This window comes from Rosa chinensis, chromosome 4 (genome assembly GCF_002994745.2).
Source record: "Rosa chinensis cultivar Old Blush chromosome 4, RchiOBHm-V2, whole genome shotgun sequence".
In the NCBI taxonomy this organism is placed as follows: domain Eukaryota; kingdom Viridiplantae; phylum Streptophyta; class Magnoliopsida; order Rosales; family Rosaceae; genus Rosa; species Rosa chinensis.
This window is the reverse complement of record NC_037091.1, coordinates 12,586,231-12,598,934: the sequence shown is the minus strand read 5'-3', so window position 1 is coordinate 12,598,934 and position 12,704 is coordinate 12,586,231. Positions and strand designations below refer to the sequence as shown.

The following is a 12,704-nucleotide window of genomic DNA, read 5'->3' as shown; positions in this document are numbered from 1 at the left end:
AGAAAATAAATTTAAAAAGATAAACAAATAAATGTTTGGTAAATTATATTTTTAAATATCACTTGAAAACTATTTTATGTGACAATTGCTTATGGTTGAACCCTACCAACTTATGTGGTGGACCAAATGATACAAAAATGGAGAAAATCATAGCGAAACGAAGTTTACTGTTTGACAAAATCTATGGTTTCACTTCCAAAGAACTAATAATTGTTATGGAGTAATTTGCCTACCAAATACTGGTTTGAGTTCATGGAAGAAGCCATGGGGGCCGGGTGAAATTAATAGAGCCCCAATAATTTGCCTCGCTTGCATGCACGAGTTCAAAAGTACAAGCAAGTGCCGGTGATTAATGATGGTCTTCCGGCCTGATCATGAAAAACTGATTGCCTATTACAAACTTCAAGGGAGAAATTGGTTTCCGCCAAAATTACGTCATTACTCACTATTCATGTATAATGTTGGTAGCTAGTTCTTTGCCTTGGGTAATTGTACAGGTATATGTTCATACGGTGAGGTATATCTGTATGCATGTGTTTCTGAGTATGCGTAGGTTATGCTTAATTAATCAATATATAGTATAGGCTCATACACAAGCTATTTTTTAATAGACGAAGTGGTGTTAGCTCAGTGGTTAAAGCACCCACTACCTAATGACGAAGTCATGGGTTCGAGTCACCATGGGGGTAAAAGTGAAATCCTTTGATCCTCTTTATAAAAAAAAAAAAAAAAAAAGAAGCTATTTTTTAATAATTCAATAAAAAATTAGGCAATATTAGTTACACGATGACAGACAAATTAGAGAATGAATGAAATTTTCAAAAGAAAATAGAGAGTATTGGTTCTAATTATTAGGAGACGAGGGTACGTGATAACGACTAAGAAGAACTATTATGGCAAACGAGGGTGATAACAAGTGATATCCTCAAGTTTTAGTGGGGTTGAACTAGGGTGATAACAATACTAAACCTTTCCATAATTATGCTTAGCTAGAGGAAGCCAAAACCAAATTGAGTACCTTGTTTTTTTTTTTTTTTTAAGGGAGTACCTTGTTGAATACCCATTGATTTGGTTCCGGCACCCAGATTCCAAGGGTATTCAACTTCACCGGGTAAAGCCAAAAGCAGGCACCCCAAAAATCCAAGGTAATTGGATTTTCAAATTTCACATACAAATATTCAGAAGTCAAAGGTAGCATCAGTTTGAATTATTAATTTCCTGCCTTCTCTTGAGGTTAAAAATACTAACCTGTCATACTTCGCCTCCCACTTACAGTTTGTTCCTTTATTGGTCGTTCGATTTGTATACATTATTAACATTTTGAAACTTGAATCTTATTGCCCAAGCAACTGAGTACTAACATGTCGCTATAAATTGACTTTAATTGCCTCACACCAAAACACACCAAGTTTGATTCAAACATTATTGATCGACAATGGAAGAAGTGAAGCTACTGGGATTCTGGCCAAGCTCCTTCGTTTACAGAGTGATCTGGGCGCTCAAACTGAAGGGTGTGAAATTCGATTATATAGAAGAAGATCTTTCCAACAAGAGTGAACTGCTACTGCAGTACAACCCAGTCCGCAAGAATGTCCCGGTGCTTGTCCATGGCGGCAAATCAATCGCTGAGTCCCTTGTCATCCTCGAATACATTGAAGAAACTTGGCCACAAAATCCCTTGCTTCCAAAAGATCCTCATGAAAAAGCCTTGGCTCGTTTTTGGATGCAATTTGGAGTGGATAAGGTAAATTTATCTCTAATATGAATGAACAGAGCACCCACTGTGCAATCGTATTTCCAAGTTGACTGTGATCAAATAGACGAACACAATTTGTCAAATACTAACCGTTAATCAGGATAATTTCCAAATAATGAACTCCAATTCGTCCGAATGATTTAGATCATCGAAACGAAACCACATAATGAGTCTTACATGTTATCCCTCAAATTAAAAAATTAAAAAAATCTGGTTATATACAATGCATACTATCTCCTCTGTTTATATTCCTCTTTTGGTTTTCTGTAGATAAGGCCCGCTATCTTTGCATATTTCAGAGCTATCGGAGAAGAAGGCAAAAAGGCAAAAGAGTTCCAAGAAGTCCTGAAAATCGTGGAAGAACAAGGCCTTGGAAACCAGAATTTTTTTGGTGGTGACAATACTATAGGTTTGGTGGACATTGCATTTGGAATGCTAGCCTACTGGCTTGAGTGCATTGAAGAAGTCGTAGGAGTGAAGGTTTTAGAGGCCAGCAGTTTGCCTCGCTTGCACGCTTGGGCTCAGAATTTCAAGCAAGTGCCTGTGGTGAAGGACAACCTTCCCGATCGTGGAAAACTGCTTGCCCATTACAAACATTCAAGAGAGAAATTGATTTTGGCTGCAAGTTCTAGTCAGTAGTATCACTAGTATGTCATAATACTTGGCTACCTTTCAGTCTGGGTTATTTTTACTAGTACTGCTACTACTATTATCACAAAAAAATGGAATAAATCGTTTATGTACGTCTACTAGTACTACTACTACTTCTTTTTTTGAATAAATCATCTATATTATTGAAGATCATATGTGGTAAGGGGTACTAAAGTACTTGGCTCATGCATCTCCCTTCTAATATGCCTTTACAAGACTTTATTCACATTTCTTGCACTTTAGAAAAGGTGGATTCTATAATCAATCACGATGGAATTAAGCTTATTTTATCTTTTATGTTTAATCAAATGGCTAGAGAGATAAGAATCAAAATTGGAAGTTGGAGCTCCTCTCCAAACCCTTTCTTGGGAAAATGTGTACGTGTTGCCAAAAAAAACTCGTTAACAGGGTTCGTATATGTGTTTTTAATTTTTTGAGTTAAAAATAACATTCATTATACAATTCAGTAAGAACGACTTGCTCATAAAATTAAGGTCATTCAAAAGAGTTGTCACTCATAATACATTAAAGGTACACACATTTTCAGACTAGGTGCAAAACAAAGCAATGAAAAGTCCAGAATGAGAATAAAAAAGTAAAACGAAACCTTCCTTTGATCTCTTAAACTTCGTTTTGGTTCCCATTCCACCGTCCTCGAAGCTGTGACGTTCATAAACAGATTGATTTGCCACGCCATTGTGCAAATTCCACATACAAATTAGTATTCAATTAGTCAGCATCAATTTGCATTCAATCACATCTTTCCTGCTTTTCAAGAAAAGAAATGGGAGGTTTAAAAAATTCCTGTGTTGTGGAATGATCATGTATATTTAATATAATTAAGATTCAAAAAGATTAAAACTTTTGATCTGCAAACCCTCGAATCTTATCGCCCAAGCCAAAAAATACAAATATAATGTTAAAAATATTAACTTTGCCTGGCACCAAAAGTCCGTAAGACCCTCAACTTTGATTCAAAGTTTCAAACAATGAAAGAAGTGTAAGCTACTAGGATTCTGGCCAAGCCCCTTCGTTTACAGGGTGATCCGGGCTCGCAAACTGAAGAGCAGTGGCGGAACTACGTGAAGGGCTGCTTGGGTTGTAGCCCAACCCAAAATTTTTGAGATATTTTATAGGGTGCGGTTATTGCTACCTACTAACTACTTTGTTCACCCTACATTCTCCTCTCACTCTACAAATATTTTTTTAGTTTCATGTTTATTTTGTTCACCCATTTGCAGTACCCAAAATGCCTTTTCCAATATAGAATTTAACTCGAAATCTTTTTCTATTTGGCTTCCTCGGTGTCTCTCTCAGTTGTTTTTGGCTTCCTCCTCGTCTTTCTCAATCAATCTCATGAATCATAGTCAATCAGTCTCACCGAGTTCAACAGTGAATAAAAAGATTAAGAATGAAGTTTAAGTATGTATTATGTAGGGGTAATAAGAAAAATTAATTGTAATTTTTAATGGTCTTAGTCAATCAATCTGATCGGGTTTAACGATGAATGAAAATATTAAAAATGAAGTTTAAGTACGTATTCTGTAGGGAGTAACAAGAAAAATTAATTATAATTTTAATTACGTATTATGCAGGGATAATAAGAAAAATGAATTTGTTCAAGTAAAACCGTAATTTGTGTTTGGCCCAAACTCTATGTTACTTGACCTAGTAATAATAGGGTTTAATTAGAACAATCTAGAGATTATCTTTCCTTGTATGATTCAGACTATATGCCTTGTAATCCTCTATATAAAGAGGCCCCTATTATCAATGAGAATAGATAGCGATTTTCCCTCAATTTCTGATTCCCTAAAACACGTTATCAGCACGAAGCTCTAACCCTGAAAACCCTAATTTCGTAACCCCCAAAATCCGGCAACCACTACCCCACATATCGAAGCCCTAATCCCAAGGAGCCCAGAACCTGCGGCGGAACCACTAGAACGGGCCTGAATAGACCTGAATCGGCCGTCGGAAAATCCGAACCGGCCCCTACCCTGAGCCTGCCCCTGCGCATCTGCCGAGTAGCTGCCGAGATCTGCCGAACCCTGTGCCTGCAGTTGCCGAGACCTGCCGACAGCTCCTGCAAGCCTCCTGCCGAGCCCTGTGCACCCCTGTGCCTGCCCCTGTCGACATCTGCCGAAAGCTCCACATAGCCCCTGCCGAGCACCTGCCGACACCTGCGAACCCCTATGCCTGCATCTGCCGACAGCTGCCTAGCACCTGCCGAGCATCTGCCTGCCAGCCCTGCACAGCCTCCGCATGCCCCTGCACAGCTCCTGCACAACCCAGCCTAGCTCCGGCCACCTGATTCAGGCGACCTCCGGTGACCTTTTTTCCAGCCATCTCCGTCAACTTTTCCGGTCAAGATTTCCGGCTATTTTTCAAGGTAAACTTTTCTACAAGTTCCCGTTTTTGAAGTTTTTTTCAATTCTGTTCTTCTTTTCTCAGGGACTTGCAACCTCCCTTCTTCTACCCCCCTTTCTTCTTCATAGGGGAGACCAAAAGCAGAACTGTGGGGGTTCGTACTCACTCCAAGCTTGGAGCTTGTAGAGTCCTCCAAACTTAGAGTTTGTTGAGAAGAAAACGATCGACCACATACATCGTTGTTTCAATCTAATCCAAAACTCATCTTGGAATCGGATTTTCTTGGAAGCGACTACTCTCATAAAATTCCTAATTTCTTGGAAGCGACTACGCTCAGAAATTTAATAGTTTTTCGTGGTAGCCTTTTTCACTCCGAAACTAACCCTAATCTTGTGTTGTTTTTCAGGATGAGTAACCTGAACAAGTTGAACTTTGTTCCACTGGAGATAACTGGCGCAGAATACCATAGGTGGGTCCGAGATGTGCGCCAACATCTTAAGGCTGATGGACTTCTGGAAACCATCCAAGAGCCTAATCAGAACGTGCTATCTGCTGAGCAAGCTACTGCTTTTGAAGCAAATCAAGCTAAAGCCATAATTCTCATAACAAGGCACATGAATGACGCGGTCCAAAGTGAATACCTCAATGAGGAAGACCCAAGAAAGCTATGGGTAGAACTTGAGCAGTGATTTGGCAACGTTCGTGACTCCCTGCTTCCTGATTTAGAAGTGAGATGGCATAGCCTCCGCTTTTGTGATTTCAAGTCTGTGCTTGATTATAACTCGGAAGCTCTTCGTATCAAGTCTTTGATGGAGTTTTGTAGCCAAACCATAACTGATACGATGTTGATCGAGAAGACTCTCTCTACCTTCCCCATCTTTGCCCTGATGATTTCAAAGAATTATCGGATTGATGTGGATGCAGGACGTATCACAAGGTTTCATGAGCTCATTGGCGCCATGAACGTAGCTGAGACACACGACAATATCCTTGTGAAGAACTATAATGCTAGACCCGTGGGAACCAAGTCTATTCCGGAGTCTAACTATAGTCGCGCCCCCAAGGGAGGACGCAAGGAGCGAAACCCTAAGAGTAGGGACAATTCTAGACGTTCCGGTCCATATTCTCGCCCTAAAGAGGAAGGAAACCTCCAAGAGAGACGTACACGGAACCGTGGAGTTCAACGTGTGAAGAGAGAGAGAGGCGGAGCATCTGACCATGGTTGTAATGCGACCAAGAGCATTCGTCATCCAAATCGCGCCCCAAAGGCGCCTCGATCAAGGAAGCTTGACCATAATGATGTTTGTCTTCGATGTGGATCAACTGGACATTGGGCCAAAGCATGTAAAGCATCCCAGCAAGTTGCAAACGCATACAAGACGTATCATGAAGCAAGGGAGGCAAACTACATGGAACAAGAAGATCAAGATGGTGATCTAGATCTAAGGGTGGAAGACTACAACGATCAAGACTCAGAAACTGGCGATTTTGATCAAGTCTTTTTATTTTCCAAGAGATGTAGGCAATTGCCATATTATTTTGTAGTAGATGCCAATGGTATTAGTCTTTCTTCAAAGTAGGCGTACTCAATGTAAGTGTGATGTCTAGGAATGTTTTGAGATAAGTGGTACTTAAGTGAGCCTTGCTTCAGCGACATCTCTCTACTTACCTGGTCACATTTGCATTGGAATTACCGAAAAGAGTTAGACGACTACCATTGTTTTGCATTAGCTAGTTTATTGGATTAGATTTTCTTTGGTTAAAGAAACAACAATGGAATTCTGTTTGGCTTATTAATAAAAGTTGAGTTCTTTTCTTTATGACTCCTTTTTAATTATGAGCTTTTCTTTTTGGAATGGATGAACTACAATGTCTTGCGGATAGTGCGACTACGCACACCATTCTACAACATAGGCAATTATTCTTAGAGATGTTGCCTACATATTCCTATGTGACTACGATGGTTGGGCCATCAGTTTTAGTTCAAGGACATGGAATGGCTCAATTTCTATTGCCAAATGGCACCTTGATTAAAGTCACTGAAGCTCTCTACGCTCCTAAGGCAAATTGAACCTTATTGAGCTTTAAAGATATAAGAGCCAACGGATTCCATGCAGAAACGCATAATGAGAACGGAAAAGAGTTCCTTTACATTACCTCTAATGATTCCGGACGAAAGCGCATCTTAGAGAATCTTATGTGTCAATCTAGTGGACTTTATGTCACTACAATTCGACCAATTGAATCAAACAATGTGATAAGAGAAGATCTCTTGGATTCTGACACATATTGGCTTTGGCATGACTGACTAGGACACCTTTGTCGTGATATGATGCTCCGTATACTAAAGACTTCACATGGACATCCGTTCTTCAGAGTGAGAAGAAGTAAGAATCGAAAATTGATTCCTGGACTTAGCAAGACCGCAACAATTGCAGCATCTACCGCTGCAGCCGTCTTGGGGAGCCATAGGGCCGCCCAAGTCCCATGTGATGACGCCATGGTTGTTCCTCCCAATGGCCCTGACGTCATAAACAACAATTCCCTTGGCTACACCACCATGGGGGGAGATGTAGTCACACATTTTGTTTCTAATAGCGCTACAAATGCGCAGGCCCAACCAAAATCCTCATTGGTTGCTTCTAAGGCCCCTCGCTCATTTTGCAAAGCCTGTTCCTTCGGGAAATTAGGACCGAGACCGTCCTACGCAAAGGATCCTAAAATACTCATTCCGTTTTTACAGAGAATCCAAGGGGATATCTGTGGACCAATTCAACCATCGTACAAACCTTTTAAATACTTTATGGTATTAGTTGATGCGTCGACACACTGGTCACATGTCGCGCTGTTGTCCACTTGAAATGCTGCTTATGCTAAACTCCTTTCCCAGATTATCCGTCTACGGGCTCACCACCCTGACCATCCAATTAAGTCCATTCGACTTGATAATGCTGGGGAGTTTACATTAAAAACGTTGAATGACTGTTGCATGTCACTGGGGATTGATGTAGAGCATCCAGTTCCCCATGTTCATACCAAAAATGGTCTCGCAGAAGCCGTTATCAAATGACTACAGATGATAGCATGGACATTGGTTATGCGCACCAATCTCCCTGTTTCTGCTTGGGGATATGCAATATTGCATGCAACGACACTAATTCGTCTACGACCCACTGCAACCCAATCATACTCTGCGTTACAGCTAGTGACTGGGTACGAGCCTGATATCTCGCATTTACACATTTTTGGGTGTGCCATTTATGTGCCTATTACGCCGCCACAATGTACTAAGATGGGTCCACAACGACGAATGGGCATTTATGTTGGATATGAATCTCCAACCATTGTCCGCTATCTTGAACCCTTGACAGGCAATCTCTTTACCGCTAGATTTGAGGATTGTCACTTTGATGAGATAGTCTTCCCATCTTTAGGGGGAGATAAGAACACAGATGTTCAACAGGAACGACAAAAATTGTCGTGGTCTGTCCCCACTATGTCTCATCTCGATCCCCATACCACGCAGTCCGAACTTGAAGTGCGACGAATAATCGAGCTCCAGAACGTAGCAGACACTATGCCTGATGCATTTTCTGATGTTGCCAAAGTGATAAGATCACACATACCTGCTGCAAACGTGCCTGCAAGGATCGATGTCCCGAATACTGGACATCACGCCACTCCTGTGACACCAGGAGATGGCGTCATTGCCCAGCATGGCGATGATGTGGTGTCTACGACCGCAGGTCCCGCAAGCAAGCGCGGTAGACTAATTGGTTCGAAGGATACTCGCCCTAGAAAGAGAGCGAATGAGGCACAAACAAATCCTTTGATCACTGATACTCAAAATCCATCCATGAGAATGATCCGGATTATGGTTATGTCCAAGAGACATCATTGGGGGACACGTCAATGTCAGAACCTATCCCTGAGAACGTAGAGATCTCTGTAAATTACACTAGTGTACATGAGACGTGGGAAAGAAGCTCCATCATCATTGATAATGTATTCGCGTATTCAGTGGTGCGTGAGATTATTGAGACCGATGACATTGAACCACGCTCCGTTGATGAATGCCAACGTAGAGATGACTAGCCAAAATGGAAAGATGCTATCTAGGCAGAACTTGATTCTCTAGCAAAAACAAAGGAATTTGGCAAAGTTGTACCAATACCGCCCAACACCAAACCAGTTGGTCACAAATGGGTATTCGTTAGAAAGCGTAATGAGAGAAACGAGATTGTACGGTACAAAGCTCGCCTTGTGGCGCAAGGCTTCTCACAACGCCCTGAAATCGACTACGAGGAGACCTATTCTCCCGTAATGGACGTCATAATGTTCTGCTACCTTGTCAGTTTGGTAGTTTCCGAAAAACTGAACATGCAACTTATGGATGTGGTTACTGCGTATCTATATGGGGATCTAGATACAGAGATATACATAAAGATTCCAGATGGAATTCAGTTACCCAAATCAAGTGGCTCTAAACCACGGAGCGTGTTTGCAATTAGATTGAAACGCTCACTATATGGATTGAAACAATCCGGACGGATGTGGTATAACCGTCTAAGTGACTACTTGATTGGAAAGGGATATGTCAACAATGAACTATGCCCATGTGTGTTCATAAAAAGGACAAGTTTCGGATTTGCAATAGTAGCGGTTTATGTCAATGACATGAACATAATTGGCACCCTTAAAGAGTTGAGGGAAACCGCTGAACACTTGAAATCCGAGTTTGAGATGAAAGATCTTAGGAAAACACGGTTTTGCCTCGGTTTGGAACTTGAGCACCGTAGGGATGGTATCTTGATCCATCAATCAGCTTATACCCAAAAGATGCTTAGGCTTTTCAACACTGACAAGATTAAGCCTTCAAGCACCCCAATGGTCGTCTGTAGTCTTGATCCAAAGAAGGGTCCATTTCATCCAAAAGATGACGATGAAGAAGTGCTAGAGGCAAAAGTGCCCTACCTAAGTGCAATAGGTGCATTATTGTACTTAGGACAATGCACAAGACCAGATATCTCATTCGCTGTGAACTTGTTAGCTAGATATAGCTCTGCGCCAACACGACGCCATTGGACGGGTGGTAAAGATATCTTTCGATACCTAAGTGGTACGATTGATATGGGCTTGTTCTATTCCTACAGAGAGACGATGGATTCGGACCCATCAAATGCAAGGGACGCCACACATGGTGGACTGCGTTCCCTCTCCCCATCCCAAAACGATATAAGTGTTTTGGAAGGTTTTGCTGATGCTGGGTACCTCTCTGACCCACACAAAGGTCGCTCCCAAACTAGCTATGTATTCACCATGGGAAAGACCGCGATATCTCGGAGGTCTACAAAGCAGACCTCAGTCGCTACCTCTTCAAATCATGCAGAGATTATTACTCTTCACGAAGCAGTTCGTGAATGTATATGGCTTCGATCCATAGTTACGCATGTCCCACTGGGTTTTTGTTACTCGGTAAGGTTTTTAGCGAGGCAATGAGAGAAGCACCACGTTTGGGCAACACAAAGGGGAACGTTCAAGTAAAACCCTAATTTGTGTTTGGCCCAAACTTTAGGTTACTTGACCTAGTGGTAATAGAGTTTAATTAGAACAATCTAGAGATTATCTTTCCTTGTATGATACAGACTCTATGCCTTGTAATCCTCTATATAAAGAGGCCCCTATTATCAATGAGAATACATAGCGATTTTCTCTCAATTTCTGATTCCCTAAAACAGAATTGTAATTTTTAATCTAATATTGTTATTATCCTTTATTGTGATTTCATATTAGGATATTTTAGTATTGGGTTAAATACTATTTACTCCTTCAACTTTCAGGAAAAAAACAGTTCAGTCCCTGCCTTTTCAAATTCACACGTTTACTCCCTCATCTCTCAATTTTGGACCAATAGGTCCACTCCGTTACTTTCCGTCCAAAAACTCTGTTAAATAGCTGATGTGGCCGTCCTTCTACAGTAAAATGTCTATTATATCCTCACTTCCTTTTCTTTTTATTTATTTATTATATTCTCTTTTTTTTTTTTTTAATATTCTCTCCCCATTTTTTTGTTTTTGTTTTTTTTTTAATCTATTCTCTCCCAAACTCAACTCCGATAACTCCATCACCAAACCGACTCCTTCTCATCATTTATCCCTCAATCCCATCATACTCATTGAACTCAAACATCTCCAAATTAGTTCTCCTTCCTCCACCATCATCCTCATTCCGCCTACCATGCTCCAGTCTCTCCCTCTTCAGAACCATTCCGCCCCTTTCCACAATGCCCTTGTCCAAACCACTACAAACCCGAATAGTCTTCGGCCCAACTTTCCTCCTCGGCATCAATAACTCATCACTCAATCCTGAATCACTCATCACCAACCTCGACCTCTTCTTCTCCTTCTTCGATTCAAAAACCTTCCGAGAACTCGAAGAACCAACACCTCCACTAACCAAGCTTCTTCCTCACAAAATTAAACACCCCGAAGAATTCCTATTCTTCACCAACACCCCAGAAGGGCCAACAGATCTCATACCTTCGTCCATCTACATCCACCACTCTCAAAAACCGCCAAATTCCAAACCCCACCCTTCAATTCATCCCCAATTCACCAAATCCGACCCGTAGACAAATCTGATCGGATCTTTTAGGAGCTAAAACGAATTATGAATATCAATAAAAAGAAGATCAAAGCCTCCAAATAGTCTATTGAAATTACCAATTACTCCCCAAATACCTCCGGATCCAGAACGATTCTTGTTAAGATCCAGAATTTAAGCTCCGCCGGTGGATTGGTGGAGGTAGAGCTTGCCGAAGACGTGGAGGGCAGTGATGAAGCAGAGGCTCATGACGAGCATGACGATGGGGGAGATCTTCAAGCCAGGAGCATCGTCGGTGTAGAAGCTGAGTATGTTATTTTTGGCACCAGAGCCACTGCCGCTGCCGCCCATGCCTCCGGAGCTGGAGTTGCCGCCTCCACCAATACGATGGCTGCGCATTCCAGCTGTGGCAGCAGCTGAACCATGAAGAGCCATGACGCCAGGGCGTGAGGTCGTGGAAGACAACGTCGCTTGGAACTGAGATGAGCCTTGAGCCATTGTTCCGAATAGGGAGAGAGAGAGAGAGAGAGAGAGAGAGAGAGAGAGAGAGGAGGTAGAGGAGGAGATAAACAGAAGAAAAAAAAAGAGAAAGAATAACTTAAAAAAAGATAAAAATATAAATTAAGAAAAAGAAAAAAGATGAATTGAGGGTATAATAGACATTTTAATGGGATAGGGATTGCCACGTCATCTAGTTAACGGAGCTTTTTGACAGAAAGTAACGGAATGGACCTATTGGTCCAAAATTGAGAGTACAATGAGTAAATGTGTGAAATTAGAAGGACAATAACTGAAGTGTTTTTTGGGTAAAAGTTCAGGGAGTAAACAATATTTAACCCTTTAGCATTTTAATAAATCAGAAACTTGTAGGGTGAATAAAGTAGTTATTAGGGTGGCAATAGCCGCACCCTATTTTATAGGGGCCACGACCACTTACCCAATTTCAGCTTACAAATTGCCCACTTGCTCCACCAACGGTTTTTTAACCCCATTTACCCAATCTAACATATATTGACAGCTTTGCCCCTATCATTAAATTGAAACCATCGATCTCTCTCTTCTCACTCTCTCTCTCTCTCTCTCTCTCTCTCTCTCTCTCTCTCTCTCTCTCTCTCTCTCTCTCTCAATTCTGCCTCCTCACCCAAACCACTGTTGTCGATCTGGCAACAACTTCCCTGGCGGCTTCTCTGCCATCACCGGCGGCCACTCCATCAAGCCCAGGTAGGTCCTCGAGCCCTATCGAAATTCCAGCAAACCCTATAGAGCCAATTCTAGGGCGTCGCCTCGTTTCTTGCGCCACCACCCCACTCTGATCGATTAGCTT

General features: G+C 41.6%; 2 protein-coding genes across 2 annotated transcripts; one reads left to right on the top strand and one right to left on the bottom strand.

Moving 5' to 3' along the window:
* Positions 1-1,403: 1,403 nt before the first annotated feature.
* On the top strand, positions 1,404-2,562 carry LOC112200351 (glutathione transferase GST 23). Its single transcript, XM_024341374.2, has 2 exons — positions 1,404-1,744; positions 2,027-2,562. The coding sequence occupies exons 1-2, from the start codon at positions 1,436-1,438 to the stop codon at positions 2,393-2,395; spliced, it is 678 nt and encodes a 225-aa protein (XP_024197142.1). The 5' UTR covers positions 1,404-1,435; the 3' UTR covers positions 2,396-2,562.
* Positions 2,563-11,554: 8,992 nt separating this feature from the next.
* LOC112197131 (protein transport protein Sec61 subunit beta) lies at positions 11,555-11,878 on the bottom strand. The gene has a single exon (XM_024337702.1). The coding sequence runs from the start codon at positions 11,876-11,878 to the stop codon at positions 11,555-11,557; it is 324 nt and encodes a 107-aa protein (XP_024193470.1).
* Positions 11,879-12,704: the final 826 nt, after the last annotated feature.